The following is an 18,244-nucleotide window of genomic DNA, read 5'->3' as shown; positions in this document are numbered from 1 at the left end:
TTGCTTGCTCCCTAAATTCATCAGTCTTGATCTTAGTGTCTGTCACTTGGATCCCAGTGATGTTACCCTTGCATTTCTGTCTTCTATTTGAGTTGAAGCCACATTTTTTTTTAGTTACTTTCTCACTCTTTGCCTGAAAGGGAGGGTGAGATTATACTTTCCTACAAAAATGCACAGAAGTTTCAATCACACCTGCTTGAGTCTCTCTCTCTCTCTCTCTCTCTCTCTCTCTCTCTCTCTCTCTCTCTCTCTCTCTGTCTGTCTCTCTGTCTCTTTCTCTCTCTCTTTCTCTTTCTCTCTCTCTCTCTCTCTCTCTCTCTCTCTCTCTCTCTCTCTCTCTCTCTCTCTCTCTCTCTCTCTCTCTCTCTCTCTCTCTCTCTCTCTCTCTCTCTCTCTCTCTCTCTCTCTCCGTCTCTCTCTTTCTCTCTCTCTCTCTCTCTCTCTCTCTCTCTCTCTCTCTCTCTCTCTCTCTCTCTCTCTCTCTCTGAACGGGGGATGGAGTAATCTTTTCTTTGAAAACCGACAAAAAACAGAAACATTAAAGACTTTTTTGTATGCTTTTCAGGAGAGGCAGTAGGTGCCATCACTGCACAGTCTGTGGGAGAGCCAGGCACACAGATGACACTGAAGACTTTCCACTTTGCTGGCGTGGCCTCCATGAGTATCCTTTTCTTGGCTGGAATATGCTTATGCTCATGAATTTGTTGGCCTCCAGAAAGGAGATTAACTTTCTTAAACACTCAATCATTCACTGAACACACTAAGATGTTTTTTCTTTTTTGATTATTGACTGCATTTAGGTAATGTGCATGTGACCTTTGCACCCACTGAATTGCAGCTAAGACACTTGACTCCATTGCCATTTCACTTGAATGCCTCAAAGAATACCACAATTGTTGTTCAGGATCATCAAAGTTAGTGTTACAGCTCCAATTCAATCACATAAATGAAAATGAACCCTGCAGATTGGCTCAACTTAATTAAGAATCAGGAATTATTATTGCTTTGCAGTGAATTTATTTGCCCCAAAAAATATTCAGCAGGAAATAAAGGGATGAAAAAACATCAAGGGTTATTCCCTTGATAAAAAAAATCCTGCTGGTTCATCAAACTATAGTCTCCCCGAAAGCGGCATATGGCTGCCTAAATGGCGGTTTAAAAACGGTCATACATATAAAAACCCACTCGTGCAAAAACATGAATGAATGTGGGAGTTTTAGCCCATGAACGAACAAAAAAGGAAGAGGAAGATCAAACGATAGTGATACTGAAAGTTTGATGCACACTATCAATCAATATCAATCAATATGAGGCTTATATCGCGCGTATTCCGTGGGTACAGTTCAAGGCGCAGGGATTTATTTATGCCGTGTGAGATGGAATTTTTTTTGCACAATACATCATGCATTCACATCGGCCAGCAGATCGCAGCCATTTCGGCGCATATCCTACTTTTCACGGCCTATTATTCCAAGTCACACGGGTATTTTGGTGGACATTTTTATCTATGCTTATACAATTTTGCCAGGAAAGACTCTTTTGTCACTCGTGGGATCTTTAACGTGCACACCCCAATGTAGTGTACACGAAGGGACTTCGGTTTTTCGTCTCATCCGAAAGACTAGCACTTGAACCCACCACCTAGGTTAGGAAAGGGGGGAGAAAATTGCTAACGCCCTGACCCAGGGTCGAACTCGCAACCTCTCGCTTCCGAGCGCAAGTGTGTTACCACTCGGCCACCTTATAGTTCCTTGACAGTTTCAAGATATCACTCTGGGTGTGCCTCGAATCAAGGAGATCATCAACGCATCTAAGTCGATCAAGACGCCAATCATCAGCGCTACCCTGGATGTGGAGGATGACCTTGACTCGGCGCAGGTCGTCAAGGGCAGGATTGACAAAACCACGCTGGGTCAGGTAGGAACACCAGTGGTCTCTTAATTTCACACACACCCAGTGCATGCATCTGTGTATCCATGCACAAACCCATCCACACATTCACACTTGCACTTCCATATATGCACGTGAAGACTTATAGTATAGCGTCAGGCATGCACAAGTGTGCACACATACACTCAAGAATTTGAATCATGCTTCCCAGACTTCAGTAGAATATCTAGTGGGAAATGTTTAATAACTGTTGCATGATGTCATAGGTTTTTGACTCACATGCGAAGCAAAAGTGAGTCTATGTACTCACCCGAGTCGTCCGTCCGGACATCCGGACGTCCGGACGTCCGGAAAACTTTAACGTTGGATATTTCTTGGACACTATTCAGTCTATCAGTACCAAATTTGGCAAGATGGTGTATGAAGACAAGGCCCCAAAAAACATACATAGCATCTTGACCTTGCTTCAAGGTCAAGGTCGCAGGGGCCATAAATGTTGCCTAAAAAACAGCTATTTTTCACATTTTTTCCATTTTCTCTGAAGTTTTTGAGATTGAATACCTCACCTACATATGATATATAGGGCAAAGTAAGCCCCATCTTTTGATACCAGTTTGGTTTACCTTGCTTCAAGGTCAAGGTCACAGGAGCTCTTCAAAGTTGGATTGTATACATATTTTGAAGTGACCTTGACCCTGAACTATGGAAGATAACTGTTTCAAACTTAAAAATTATGTGGGGCACATGTTATGCTTTCATCATGAGACACATTTGGTCACATATGATCAAGGTCAAGGTCACTTTGACCCTTATGAAATGTGACCAAAATAAGGTAGTGAACCACTAAAAGTGACCATATCTCATGGTAGAAAGAGCCAATAAGCACCATTGTACTTCCTATGTCTTGAATTAACAGCTTTGTGTTGCATGACCTTGGATGACCTTGACCTTGGGTCAAGGTCACATGTATTTTGGTAGGAAAAATGTGTAAAGCAGTTCTTAGTGTATGATGTCATTGCTAGGTTTAGTTACCCTAAAGGTCGAGGTCAAGCATGTGAGTCGTATGGGCTTTGCCCTTCTTGTTCTTGTGTGATCTTGAGTTTAGAGAAAGCTCTCCAAGACATGCTTGTTGATCAGAATTGAGGCCAATGTTACAGCAGATGGAGAATATAATCTGCGTGACTCCGATATTCAGCTCTTTACACAAAATGATTTCATTAGTTGATAGTATCCCAGAGGTTGATAAATTGCATATCTCAGACCTTCAAGACAGCTGAGGTCATGGTTTGCCTGGAGATTGTCAGATATTTTTATGTGGAACTAATTTACTTGTTTTGAATGGTGCTTTTGGTGTTTGTGAGCTTGGCCTTTTCATGTATTGGTGTTGGTGACAATGATTATTTTGTTCTTTTTCTTGATTTAATGTTCAGGTGACAGAGTACCTTGAGGAAGTGTATCTTCCAGACGACTGCTTCATCATGATAAAGCTTGACATGGAGAGGATTCGCCTGCTGAAGGTAATTCAGGGTTCAGCCTGGGAGAAAAAGACAATGGTACGTGTCCCCCATCAACCGAATTCTGATGGGAAATAGTCAAAGTCAAGAAGCGCCAGTGCTGTACTCCGATGTAAAGTGTGCATAGGATGACGCAGTGGTACGGAATGTCGGTGCACCCTTTGATGCACTGAAGGGAATTCTTATGGGACATTTTCAGATTTAATGCGCCAATGGAGCAGGGTGCACTAATAAACCGAACCCTGTTATTGTAGTTTCTCAAGTGTACCTCTCATGTTTGCGTGGCTGGGGCATTAGTTGGTGAAAAATTCTTTAGTGTGTACCTATCATTCATGATTATCATTCATGATTATCATTCATGATTATCATTCATGATTATCATTCATGATTATCATTCATGATTATCATTCATGATTATCATTCATTTGCTGGGGATTTTGTTGCATGGAACAAAGTATCATTGTTAAGATCTTGATGCAGTATATCTGTGTAAGCACTAATGTGCCGTGCAGAATGTAGAACATTCTTCTTGGTTTTACTGTTGATTATGCTCTTTGGTTTTACAGCAGTCCCTCTCATGAACGGACACCCTTGGGCCATAGCAAAACTGTCCGTACATTGCAGGTGTCCGGTCACGGGAGGGGTGACCACACCACCCCCTCCCCTATACACTCACACAGAGACACACAAACAACAGGATTGAGTCTATGCTAATCACTTCTTGTGGCTACTAAACAATAACAATAAACTCCTAATACTTCTTTAAACGTTCTGTAAAAAGGATTTGTATGAAAAGTGTTGAAAAGAAGAGATAAAATAAATCCTCAAGGCAGTGAACACACTCACCATGGACTGACATACGAAAGCAGCCACACAAACACAGCACAGAGGAGCGTGTGCAGATGCTTTGCAAGAATAAGCTTGAAAACCAGTTTGAATATATAGCAGCAGATAGAGCTGCATGTCATAATCAAGTAATTTATTTGTTTCTTGTCTGGCTTTATTGACTGCATGCCGATCATGTGGCATGGCAGTGACTTTTCACTCTTCAGTCGGAAATACACTGTACATAACACAGCTCCCACTCTCCCTCACTAATGCCTACCCCAAGCCGTGACAACTGATGCTTGGAAATTGTGTGGAAGAGTACACCTCTCTATTTCTCTCCAATGCTCTTCCTGCTGACATGCGGTGACACCGGACACCCCACAGAGTTTAGCCAGCTAACCCTCCACCCCCCCCCCCCCTTTTCTCTCTCTCACTCCCTCCAGCCATGTACTGTTGGGGGCTGTGGCCAGAGAGGCCAGCTGCACTGTTCACTCAGAGCAAAACCAGTTGACTGTGTCGTAACTTTTGACAAAGCAAGACAACTGAAGGGTTCATAGATTAGGCAACCGACTCACTGGTCAAGGCTGAGGGGAAACAAGAGTATCTTGTCAATGAAAGAGGTTACACACAGACACACGATGGGTACACGTGCACTCAAGTTATCAGTGACTGTCATCACACCATTGCGGCTGTGATCTTTGTACCAAGAGCCGGACTGCTCTGTTATCGATTTTGTTGTGGTGAAAATTTGACGATGGTCTGTCCGTACATTGGAGGTATGACCTGCTGTTGGGACCGAAAATGAGTGTCCGCGTCCACGTTTTGCAGGTGTCCGTTTAAGGGGGGGCAAATATAGAAGGAAAACACTCCGTGCCGAGCAAATGTGTCCGTACATGCCAGGTGTCCGCTCACGCCGGGGGCCGTACATTGCAGGGACTGCTGTACTGTTGATTATGCTGTTTGGTTTTACTGTTGATTATGCTGTTTGGTTTTACTGTTGATTATGCTGTTTGGTTTTACTGTTGATTATGCTGTTTGGTTTTACTGTTGATTATGCTGTTTGGTTTTACTGTTAATTATGCTGTTTGGTTTTACTGTTGATCATGCTGTTTGGTTTTACTGTTAATTATGCTGTTTGGTTTTACTGTTGATTATGCTGTTTGGTTTTACTGTTGATTATGCTCTTTAGTTCGAACGTTGATTGTTGCATTCACTGATCTCATTTGTCGCATGCAGGTATTAGGCCAGATAAATATGAGCTCTTTGAACTCAATCAATCAATCAATATGAGGCTTATATCGCGCGTATTCCGTGGGTACAGTTCTAAGCGCAGGGATTTTTTTTTTTAAAATTTTTTTTTAATGCAATTTATATCGCGTACATATTCAAGGCGCAGGGATCTATTTATGCCGTGTGAGATGGAATTTTTTTACACAATACATCACGCATTCACATTGGCCAGCAGATCGCAGCCATTTCGGCGCATATCCTACTTTTCACGGCCTATTATTCCAAGTCACACGGCTATTTTGGTGGACATTTTTATCTATGCCTATACAATTTTGCCAGGAAAGACCCTTTTGTCAATCGTGGGATCTTTAACGTGCACACCCCAATGTGAAGTGACATGATTTGCATTTTAGATGTTTGGGTTTTTTTTATGTGGAAGGAGTGTGTGATACATGAAGAACATTTAAAATTTCAGCTGGAAGTGAGCCTTGAAAGCATCACAGATTCCATTGTCGCTGCCAAGATGACCATTGGCTACAATGTAAGTTGTCATTCTGTCTCTCTAAAACTGATATGAGTAAATCATTTCTACTTTTTCTTCATATTATGCAGCAATTTTGCATCAAAAAGAGAAGAGAGAAAAAGATTCAGAAATGAATGAGAAAAAAAGATGGGGAAAAATGTACTTATCTCATGATTATATAAGGATATTTCTGTATTTGACCTTATCATCTGTCCTTAGTTTTGCTTGCATACAGGAAAACGCATTACCCGGAAATGATGGCAGCATACTTATGACTGTTGCCTGGTCTTCTGCGAGTAGATCTAAGCTGAACATAAGCTATAATGTTGTTGAGCATACCTGTGCCTAATACTGGCAGGGCCCCATGGTACAGAGAAGTTGGCTCTGTCATCCAAATTGGAAGATTATGTGTACGACTGTTTTCGATCACTGTCATGTACAATGGAACCCCCTTTTTAAGAACCCCCCCCTCCCCCCCATAGTTTAAGACTCCCCCTTTTAAGATTTAAAGACCTTGCTTTTTTTAGATTCCCTGTTCACAAACTCTGTAAATTTACCTCCATTTTAAGACTCCCTCCTTTTTAAAACCCGATCTTCTCATACTTTTTGAGGTTATACAAAGACAGGTTCCACTGTATGATCACAACCTTTTTATTGTTGTTGCTTGTTTCCAGGATATTCGCACTGCTGGCTCTGATGTCTTGACTGTGAGTGCTGCAGAGACCAAGAAGAGCAGCATGTACTACAGAATGCAGTTCCTCAAGAAGCACCTGGAGAACGTTGTCATCAAAGTATGTGGACAAATGTTGCTGTTTTCCTTTGGTTAAACACTGCTGTGTGTTTTGAGTTTTTGTGTGTAATTATGCTTTTTGTAAGATAGAGGGTCATATTCTGCCATGAACTACAGAATGCAGTTCCTCAAGAAGCACCTGGAGAATGTTGTCTGTTAGGAAACGCTACCGTTGCTGAGCTTTGGTTCAGTTTTGTGTGTTGCATGTAGTTGACTTATTTGTACTTTGTGGGAAAGTACCGATATTATATTTTGTAAACACGATATTTATGCTTGGACGAGAATGCAGGTGAACTTTCTAGTCCTGTCAAAACAAGTTGTTTATCATGCTGTTTTAGTCGTGAGTTCGTGGCGTTCGTTCGGATTAAGTGTGTCGGCGCTTTTGATGTACGTCAGAGAGAATGTCGCTAGTTTAGTCCATGCACGGCTCGTATAATGTAGTTGTATCGTGTTCGGTCTGGAATATTCTCGAGATTGAGTATTTACTATATATGCCAGCGCGATTTGAATGTTAAAAAAGCTTCTATTTGAGTTCTGCTACGTTGTGCAGTTGTATGTATTGAATGCTGAATAAATCCTTGAACTCAATTTGACGAGTTGTTTTCTGCTGCTGCGAAGACGGGCGACGTAGAATAAAAGAACACAACTATACGACATTTGAGAACTTGTGGCAATCTCAAGTGTCGTGTAACAATTGGGGGCCAAGCCAAGGATCTACGTTTAACGCCAAGGGTTTTCCAGCAACAAGGACTAGTGTCAAGACAGTCACAGGAGGTAGCCATCAATCGGGTGTATCCTGAGGGATCAGTATTGAGACTACGGAACCGTGGATTCGGTGTGACTGGTGAAGAGTTTGGTAATCGCCGCAGCTCGGTACGGTGAGCGACGCCGGAGTGTATCGGGATTACAGAGGTTAGCTGCCGTTTGGACGAGACGGACTTCGTCGCGGGGCTAGTGCATTAATACTACGAAATACGACTGGGGTACGTCGTGTACGTATCGTGAGCAGAGTGCGCCGTCACGTTAGACGAGGAGGGTGGCAGCCTGCGTCTACGAAGGTGAACAGCGACGAGAGAAGCATCGGAGGTGCAGTAGAGACTGTGTTCTTTTAGAAGACTACATTCGTCTACGTTCGGGGCTGTGAAAGAATACAGACGAACGCACCGGAAAAGACCAGAATGGCTGAGTTCTGGGGAAAAGGAATTGAACTGGGACTAAAAGGCAAGCAGTTGACGGAGTTCGTCGAGTCCCAGACACGACTGCTGGCGCAGCGTGAAGAAAGACAAGCGCAGCGTGAGCGAGAAGAAAAAGAAAGACAAGCGCAGCGTGAGCGTGAAGAAAGACAAGCGCAGCGTGAAGATAAAGAAAGACAAGCGCAGCGTGAGCGTGAAGAAAGAGAAGCACAGCGTGAAGAAAGACAAGTGCAGCGTGAAGAAAGGCAAATAGAGCTGAAACGCTTAGAGCTCCAAATAAAAATGGAGATGAAGCGCTTAGAGCTTCAGACAGAAATGGTGCGTGTTCAAAATGAGCACGAGGCACCACGCCAAAGAGATAACCAGCAGCAAATGCTACACAGGGCACCGAAACTTCCAGCATTCGCTGACGGGAAGGACCAGATCGACTGCTACCTTGCAAGATTCGAGAGGTTTGCTGAGAGTGCTAGATGGCAGCGCGACGACTGGGCGATTCAACTCAGCGCACATTTGACTGGGGCAGCACTTGAGGTCTACACTAGACTCTCAAATGATGACGCCAGAGACTATGATGTACTGAAGGAAGCTCTGTTGCGTTGCTACAACTTCACTGAAAGGGGCTACCGTCAACGCTTCCGCGAATGCCAGCCATTGTCTGGAGAGACACCGAGCCAGTTTGTGGAGCGCCTGTCGTCATACCTGCAGAAGTGGGTGGAGTTATCAGGTGAAGAGCAGTCATACGAGAGTCTGCGGGACTTGATCGTGAAGGAGCAGTTCCTTAATGCCTGCCCGAAGGACCTGGCGACCCGCTTGGAAGAGCAAAAACTGCGGGGTTTGAAGGACATTACTGATGCTGCTGAGCGTTATCTCATTGCTCATGGAAGGACCCTGGGGACGTCAAAGTCATCGAAACCTTTCCAGAAGAGCGGGAACCAGGGAAACCAACCTGCCAAGGGACAAACTGAGTCCGCACCATCATCCAATGAAGGGCAGAACATAACGTGTTTCCATTGCAATGCCAAGGGCCACCGAGTCGCCAACTGTCCCCAAAAGAAAAATAACGGACATGTCAATGACAAAGCGCAAGAACATCGACGGAGATATTACGACAACAAGAGGCAAACGAGTGGCTCGAACCAACAAGTATGTGCGAGCAGCGTCATACTTCCAAGGGCTGCCGAGCAAGTGGCTACACCATCGGACGTGGAAGAATGTATTTCTGATGGCCAGCTTCTACTCGCCAATGGCAAGTCAATCTCTGTCGTCGCCAGCGCAGCTGTGTCAGTGTCGAACATGCCCGTGTCGAAGGGATTTGTTGAGAAGCAGGAAGTGACTGTTCTCAGAGATTCGGGCTGCAATGGAGTCATTGTCAAAGAGGATCTGGTGCCAACAGAGAAGTTCACTGGTGACTTCAAGTGGACGATCATGGCTGACAGCAAATGCGTGAGGGCACCAGTGGCAAAGATCCAGATAGATACTCCATACTTCACCGGAGAAGTTGAGGCCGTCTGCCTGAAGAAGCCCTTGTACGATCTATTAATTGGGAACATTGGGGGTGCGAGACGTCCTGATGACCCTGATGTCGAATGGAGAATGGGCGCAGCTCAGCCTGCTGTTGAGGAGGAAGACCCACTGCCATTCGCGAATGAAGATATCAGCGAACTGTTACGAGATGACAGAGCAACTGTGCATCGCCGCGACCAGCCGCAGGTTGTAAGCGCTGTGACGACCAGAGCCCAGGCGAAGAAGGACAAAACAACTACGCCACTCAGGGTCACCAACAGTTCTGCAACTGCTGTCGTGGACAGGAATCGGCTGATTCAGCTACAGGAAGCTGATTCGACTTTAACAAAGTACAGGAGTCGTCCTGTCAAGGAGATGACTAAGGGCGAAGGCACTGTGCACTTTGAAGTAAAGGCCAAGATCCTGTACAGAGTGTTCCAGCACCCGAGAGTCAACGGTGGGAAGCCATTACGTCAAGTTCTGGTGCCTCAACCACTTAGGCGCCAGGTGATGGAGGTGGCCCACGACTCTATTATGGGAGGTCACCTGGGTGTCAAGAAGACATCGGACAGAATCCAGGCTGCGTTTTACTGGCCAGGACTGCATGCAGATGTGACTCGATTCTGCCGATCGTGCGATATTTGCCAGAAAACCATACCTCGAGGAAGGGTCCCGAAAGTGCCGTTGCAGAAGATGCCTTTGATCGACCGACCTTTCAAGAGGGTGGCCATTGACCTCATCGGCGAGATCAAACCGCCAAGTGAAGCGGGTCATCGTTGGGTACTGACCCTGGTAGACTATGCAACCAGGTACCCAGAAGCCGTGCCTCTGAAGAAAATTGACACCGAGACTGTTGCCGAGGCACTTGTGGACATTTTCAGCAGAATTGGGGTTCCTGAAGAGATCCTCACAGACCTGGGGACACAGTTTGTCTCTGAATGCATGGAAGAGGTCAACAGGCTGCTGAGCATTCGTCACTTGACTACGACACCCTATCACCCGATGTGCAATGGGCTGGTAGAAAAATTCAATGCGACGCTGAAGTCCACGCTGAAGAAACTATGCAGTGAGCAGCCAAGGCAGTGGCATCGCTACATCAATGCCTTGCTATTTGCATACAGGGAGGTGCCACAAGAGTCCACTGGATTCTCCCCGTTCGAGCTGATGTACGGGCGGACCGTGAGAGGCCCGATGCAGATACTAAAGGAATTGTGGACGAAAGATGTGGACACACCTGAAGTGAAGAACAGCTACCAGTACGTGTTTGAGTTGCGAGAGAAACTGGAGGAGACTCTCGAGATTGCGAGAGAAAACTTGAGAAAGTCTCAGGATAGCGGAAAGCACTACTACGACCGCAAAGCCGTAAACAGGAAGTTTACACCAGGTAACAAAGTGCTGATACTGCTTCCCACTGATCACAACAAACTACTGATGCAGTGGAAAGGCCCATACGAGGTTGAGGCCGTGGTAGGGATCAACGACTACAAGGTGAATGTCGGCAAGAAGTCCAAGATCTACCACGCTAACCTCCTGAAACTGTATGTGGAGAGACCTCTGGAAGCAGTACAGGTCGCAGCAAGTGTGGAAGAACCAGCCGAACTAGACGAGTTCGACGGAGAGGAACTACTGGAGTTGGGAGACCTCCACAAGAAAGAGGGAGTGGATGACGTCAAGTTAGGACCTGACCTGACGGAAGACCAGCAGAAGGAGCTGCATGATTTTATGGGCGACTTCACCCATAGGTTCTCTGATGTTCCAGGCTCTACGTCCTTGGTCGAACATGAAGTCCACCTCACATCTGACGTTCCTGTTCGCTCAAAACCATACCCTATCCCGTTTCAGGCTCGGGAATCCTTGAAGAAGGACATCGACAACATGTTGAAGATGGGGGTCATCCGTGAGTCATCATCCCCTTACTCATCTCCCGTTGTTGTGGTCAAGAAGAAAGACGGCACAAACAGGGTATGCATTGACTTCAGGAAAGTCAATAAGATCACCGTGTTTGACCCTGAACCAATGCCGACGGCAACTGATCTATTCCGACAGTTAACCGGCAGTAAGATCTTCTCAAAGATCGATCTCAGCAAGGGATATTGGCAGATTCCTGTGCGCGAAGAGGACATACCAAAGACCGCCTTTGCAACTCCAGATGGAACGTATGAGTGCCTGCGGATGCCTTTTGGCATGGTGAACAGTGGTGCTACCCTGAAGAGGGGAATGCGAAAAATGCTCAAAGGAATGAAGAATGTTGTGTACTACTGGGATGATCTGCTAGTCCACACGGAGACCTTTGCGGAGCATCTGGAGACTTTGAGGGAACTGTTTTCCCGCCTGACAAAAGCCAACCTGACCGTGAGACCCAGCAAGTGCATTTTGGGGACCGACAACGTTGACTTCATAGGTCATTCACTGAAGGAAGGTCAAAAGGGGCTTTTGTTGGAAAACGTCACCAAGATCCTCAATGCGCCACGTCCTGAAACCAAGAAGCAGGTGCGATCCTTCCTTGGATTGGCTGGGTACTACAGAGAGTTCATTCCAAACTTCGCCGCCATAACGGCGCCTTTGTCGGACATGACCCGAAAAGGATGCCCCAACCGAATACTCTGGGGACCAGCTCAGGAGAAGGCATATCAGACCGTGCGCGACCTGATGTCACGAGACCCGGTGCTACGCCTTCCTGATACTGCCAAAGAGTTCATCTTGCGTACAGACGCATCGGACGAAGGGATCGGCGCCATGCTGATGCAAGAGCATGGAGGTAAACCGTTTCCGGTCAGCTATGCCAGCAAGAAGCTGTCAGGAGCCGAGAAGAACTACTCGACCATGGAGAAAGAGTGTTTAGCCATCGTGTGGGGAATCAAGAAATTTGAACTCTACCTCCAAGGGGTGAAATTCGTGCTTCAGACTGATCACAAACCCCTCACCTACCTGAACTCTGCGAAGTTTGTGAATAATCGTATCATGAGGTGGGTGATGTACTTGCAGAACTTTGATATGCGAGTGGAATCGACAATGTTGGAGCAGATTTTCTCAGCCGAGTATGTGAGTAAAACTGTGTTCATTCTCCAACAGACTAATGTACATACCTGGATTTCAATCTGTTATGTATACATAATATGTGTCCAGGTAGCGTTTCAATGATTGAAAGAAATTAGGTAAATTTCTTCTTGTGTTGGGGGTAATGTTAGGAAACGCTACCGTTGCTGAGCTTTGGTTCAGTTTTGTGTGTTGCATGTAGTTGACTTATTTGTACTTTGTGGGAAAGTACCGATATTATATTTTGTAAACACGATATTTATGCTTGGACGAGAATGCAGGTGAACTTTCTAGTCCTGTCAAAACAAGTTGTTTATCATGCTGTTTTAGTCGTGAGTTCGTGGCGTTCGTTCGGATTAAGTGTGTCGGCGCTTTTGATGTACGTCAGAGAGAATGTCGCTAGTTTAGTCCATGCACGGCTCGTATAATGTAGTTGTATCGTGTTCGGTCTGGAATATTCTCGAGATTGAGTATTTACTATATATGCCAGCGCGATTTGAATGTTAAAAAAGCTTCTATTTGAGTTCTGCTACGTTGTGCAGTTGAATGCTGAATAAATCCTTGAACTCAATTTGACGAGTTGTTTTCTGCTGCTGCGAAGACGGGCGACGTAGAATAAAAGAACACAACTATACGACATTTGAGAACTTGTGGCAATCTCAAGTGTCGTGTAACATTGTCATCAAAGTATGTGGAGAAATGTTGCTGTTTTCCTTTGGTTAAACACTGCTGCGTGTTTGAGTTTTCTAGTGTTATTCTGAGAGATGTGTAGATGTCAGATAGACTGCAGTTGTTGATGGAATAATGGTTTAACAAACGAGGGCACTGGGATGCGTGAAATAGTCTGAAAGGGACTGATACAAATACAAACAGCATCAAAATTCTGGGTCTGAATCTGAAAACATGCTCTAAAATGTTCACAAAAAAGTCTAATTTCAGCCAAAAGTCTAAAGATTTTCAAGTGTGAATAAAGTGAAAAGAACATTGAATTTATTGCTTGTGCTGTGTCCACCAAACAGGGCATTCCAAATGTGACCCATGCAGTGATCTGCCACGATGAAAGCGCTGCCTCGGGCACCTCAACCAAGCTGAAGTTGCTGGTGGAGGGCGATAACCTGAGGGGTGTCATGGGAACACGAGGTTTGCTCATTTTCCTGTTACTCTCTCCTTATTTCTATCATAGTGATATCCTTTCAGTTGTCAGCTGATGGTCTTGATTGTGTCATTACTTTTCAGTATGAAACAAATCTGTAAATATCTTTTGTCAGGTAAGAAAAAACCAATGTAAAAGTTTATTGTAGAATGATGTATAGACAAGTGCAAACTGGATATCCTGAAAAGCAGTTAAATGTAGAGGCACTCTGGAATTGAAACCAGAAGACACATCACACCGACATGAGAGAAAGTTTGTGTTTCTGACTCAAGCTTCTACATACTGTTTTATGTTTTTAATTTTGTTTTTATTATGATGGTGATGATGATGATTAATTACCTCTGGTCATGAGTTCCAACATAATTATGGCTGCCTCGTTTTCTAGGAGTTACAGGTGGAAAAACTTCATCCAACAACATCATCGAGGTGTTCCACACGCTGGGCATCGAGGCTGCACGCAAAACCATCATGAACGAGATCAACTACACCATGGAGAGTCACGGCATGAGCATTGACATTCGCCACACCATGATGCTGGCTGACCTCATGACCTTCAAGGTCAGAACCGGGCAGGCCCTCGTTGTACTGTTGTGCATTATTCGTTCAGCTTGCCTGAAAAGAAGAAAATTAAAGTCTATGTTTGTACTTGGTTGTGTTCTTGCATGCTGTGTTTCTACTTAATTGGCTATTTTTTATTTTGCATCCCAAATCAGGGGATAGACAATGTTTCTACTTGCAGGGCCGTTCGGCGTACTTTACGCCGAAATAACATCTCCAGTACGCGGAATTCGATTTGGTGTACGCCGAAATGCAAAAACCTGTTATTCCCAAACGGTAAACCCAAACAGTCCCAGCTTTCGTTTTGTGCGCCGTTCGGTTCAATTCTCAATCGGTTTGACAGTTTGCTTGAGCACGCACTTCCTCTGGCATCGCGCGAGCATGCTTTGTGCCGGTGTTTTGTGGCTCTAGACTTGAAATAATGTCTCGAAGCGACATTGTTGAACGTGGTCAGCCATTCAGTGAGAAAGAATCCAGGTATTCCTGGAAGTGGGAATGGCTGGATTTCGTTCCGAAGGCGGAAGGCAAGTCAGAAGAAGTAATGTGCCGATATGGACGATACGGACTATGGCTCCGAAAGGTTGCTATTTCTGTGAAGGCATAATTTAGTTGCTCAATCTTCTTTGGGGGGGGGGGGGGGGGGGGGGAGGTCATTTTAGGCAAAAAATCTCTAAAAAATCTTCAAATTCGGGGGGCTTTGCCCCTGGACCCCACTGGGGGCCTCCTGCGGCCCCCAGACCCCCGCCTTTGTAAGCTGAACTCACTTTTTCCAATGCTAGGCCCTGTACTTGGCATGATTCGTTTTGTGAAGAATAAGAATTGAAGACTGTTTTTGACCTTTCAGGGTGAAGTGCTTGGAATCACAAGGTTTGGACTTGCCAAAATGAAAGAGAGCGTGCTGATGCTGGCTTCAGTAAGTGACCACAGTGTTCTGTATGTTTGAAGTGCTTTGAAGTGTACATGTATCTTGAATAATTTTAAAACTATACCCTCGTACCAGCTCTTGCATCCACCTCTTGAAATCCACCGCCCACCTACAACAACCATTTCGAAGGATCCAAGATGAGTGTTCTTCTATAATTTACCTTTCCATAGCGACCAAGTGTCTGCACTGACCACTTTCGGTCTGTCCCTTGAGTGGTTGTTATAGACAGGTTCAACTGTACAGTCAAAATTACCTGGTCACACATACAGACTACAGATGCTTGAGCTACAAAATATTTCCAAGTAAACAAATAAAACAAAAAATGCTGACATGGATTTTTCAGATCTGTATCAAAAGCCATTGACTTTCGATTAGAGGGAAAAGTTTCTGACAAAGAAAACAATATGATTTGAACAACTCCAATCATGCCTTTGTTGTCTTGATTTGAACTGTGCCAAGCTTTATTTATTCAAATGATCGATGAATCTATAATGCACTTTATTTGTTTCAGTTTGAAAAGACAGCAGATCATCTTTTTGAAGCTGCATACTACGGACAGAAGGACACTATTAATGGTTTGTATCTTTTTTTTAATGAACAAAAATCTTCTCTCTTAATACCTCCAATACCTCTGGACACATTTTGTAGCTAGAGTGTTCTGTTGATAGTTTGGTAAGTTTATGTTATGTTTTGATATTATCCCAGAGCTATGTCTGTTCTGCATGTGATTTGCACTGCACTTTGGTGTGGGCTGGTAAAGATTAGAGGATTTGTGCTCAAGTTTGTAGTTGACTGCTTGGTCAGATCAGAACATTATGGTTAGAAAATACCCCCCGAGTTGTGTAGGTTTTGCTTGGTGTTTACAGTATGCTTTGGTTGGAATACGTTGGAATAGCATTGTCTCGAAACTAACACGATAGTCGGACAGAGTTGCGCCCCTGGAATGGCAGGTAGTTCCGTTTTGTGTTTGCAAAATGGAACCGCATGACAATCCGCACTTCAACTGCTTTACCCGCGTAGTTTGAACAGCAGACACAGTAACGTTTCCCTCCACCACTAATCTTCTTCTCTCGTTCAGCCAATTTGGACGTAAACAAAACAACCGGAACTACCCGCCGACAGCGCCGCGGGCTATGTCAGGGACGGACAACACTTATCATTTTCGTTTTGAGACAATGCTATAGCCGTATAGACATGTGTGTTGTAATGTGAGGAAGGGTATTCTGTGATCTTGAATGCATGCATGATGTCTGGTTTCTTTGTGCTTGGTATCTCTTTTTGCGTGTGTCAAGTTCAACGAGAGAGTCATCACAGTATCAATATTAAAGTTTTGGGTTGTATTAGAAGGTGAGAAGGGGTATGCATGCTTGATATCCTTTTCTTGGTACATTGTATTCGATATATCTTTTTGTGTTTGTCAGGTGTCAGTGAGTGCATCATCATGGGCATTCCAATGAACCTGGGCACAGGCATCTTCAAGCTGCTCCACAAGGCTGACAAGCCGCCGAGAAGGATTGAACGACCTCTACTCTTTGAATCTCCCAAGTTCCACCTTCCAGAGTTCAGAGCAGCTGTCTGATCCTGTGTGATATCATTGGTGCTTTAGCTTTCTAATGCAGGCGCAGGGAAAAGATGGTTTGGACACTTTCATACCTGCCCTCTGAATGCAGCTTTTTGGAGATGTCGGTGCGCATGCCCAGCTGGTTCACAATTTTGCCGCTGGGGGTGCTGCGTATTTGTGTATTTGGTACAAAAACTGTTCCTGTATGCACCGCGTGAGTTCTTGAGCGTGGCAAGGCTTGGCTTTGTCTGAGTCTCGGAAAGGGTGTATTCATGACTGGTCAAAGTGCCCCATAATGAGTTACTGTACTCACATACTGTCAGCCTTTGCCTGAGCAGATTACAGGATCAACTTTTGTAGTGCTGTGTTCATCATGACTTGTGTGGGGGAAAAGTTTTGATGAAGTGTTTGTAATTTGTTTGATATTTATGCAGGGTGGGGTTTTTTCACATGAAAATTCATATGTAAGGCATGTACCTGTTTGCAAAATGTTGTCAGTGAATAGACGGACATTGTACTGTAATAGGCAAACAAAATATTGTCCATTGACGGTCTGGTGGAGAGTTGTTCCATGTTTGGTAAGTTTTTATTGAATTAACAATGGTGTTTCAATTTAATGGAAACTGGTAATTAAGGAGATGCTAGCATTATAATGTTTCCCACAAGTTTTTGTTACACGGTGAAGTCTTTCTCAGGATATGTTCATGGACTGAAAATTCAAGCTTTTGTTCCATGAAATCAATATTCATGTATTGGAAAGAACCAGCATGAGCTTGGAATACAATGAGTTATGTTAGAAGTTGCCAGTGTTTCAGCTACTTTACAAAAGATTTGATGAGCAATATCCTTGTCGAGTAATATTGCACTATTAACAGGTGTGGCACATGTAGTACATGTAGTTTTTGAATTGGAAGGATGATCCTCATAGCACCTCATTGTAAAATCAGGGGTGGATCTATGATGGTTAATTTAGGAAGGGTTAGACAGATAAGAAGTTTTTTTCTGAATCAGTGATATTGTTATAATTGCTTGTCCATGTGAAACAAATTGAAACGTCCTGTACATGGGCTAATATGAATGACGTGTGTGTGTGTGTGTGTGTGTGTGTGTGTGTGTGTGTGTGTGTGTGTGTGTGTGTGTGTGTGTGTGTGTGTGTGTGTGTGTGTGTGTCCGAGAGAGATCAGCTGACATAGTCCATTGTGAAAATATATGGCAGAACATTGTACATAGTAACTGTGGATGACTTCTTGAGAGGATGTCGTATGGAAAAAATGTAGTAAAATCAAACGTGTTGTTGTTGGTATGCATGTGTGTGACAACAGAAAAAAGCTGTGTGCATAATAAAAAATATATATCAAAATGGTATCAAACAATAATAGCACTGAAAAGAATAACCAGCTTTAAACCACAGAGATACAGTCAGTGACTCAAACAATGTATTAAGATAGATTATTAATTTACTTTTTTTATTTTTGAGTCACTTGAGAAAAAGTGACTCTATGTAATCGGTCAGTGTTAGTCTGTCCGGCCGGCCGTCCGT

At 44.2% G+C, this 18,244-nt stretch overlaps 1 protein-coding gene across 1 annotated transcript in view; it reads left to right on the top strand.

The window, feature by feature from the left end:
- Positions 1-17,991, top strand: part of LOC138959782 (DNA-directed RNA polymerase III subunit RPC1-like) — a 47,224-nt gene extending 29,233 nt beyond the window's left edge. The window contains exons 27-36 of the mRNA XM_070331394.1: positions 566-661; positions 1,766-1,917; positions 3,321-3,407; positions 5,938-6,003; positions 6,660-6,776; positions 13,527-13,647; positions 14,046-14,218; positions 15,063-15,131; positions 15,655-15,718; positions 16,565-17,991. Of these exons, the coding sequence (XP_070187495.1) occupies positions 566-661; positions 1,766-1,917; positions 3,321-3,407; positions 5,938-6,003; positions 6,660-6,776; positions 13,527-13,647; positions 14,046-14,218; positions 15,063-15,131; positions 15,655-15,718; positions 16,565-16,722 (1,103 nt within the window). The 3' untranslated portion in view covers positions 16,723-17,991. The remainder of the gene's footprint in view (positions 1-565; positions 662-1,765; positions 1,918-3,320; positions 3,408-5,937; positions 6,004-6,659; positions 6,777-13,526; positions 13,648-14,045; positions 14,219-15,062; positions 15,132-15,654; positions 15,719-16,564) is intronic.
- Positions 17,992-18,244: the final 253 nt, after the last annotated feature.

This window comes from Littorina saxatilis, linkage group LG2, assembly GCF_037325665.1.
Source record: "Littorina saxatilis isolate snail1 linkage group LG2, US_GU_Lsax_2.0, whole genome shotgun sequence".
Taxonomy (NCBI): domain Eukaryota; kingdom Metazoa; phylum Mollusca; class Gastropoda; order Littorinimorpha; family Littorinidae; genus Littorina; species Littorina saxatilis.
This window is presented reverse-complemented; position numbering and strand designations above follow the sequence as displayed.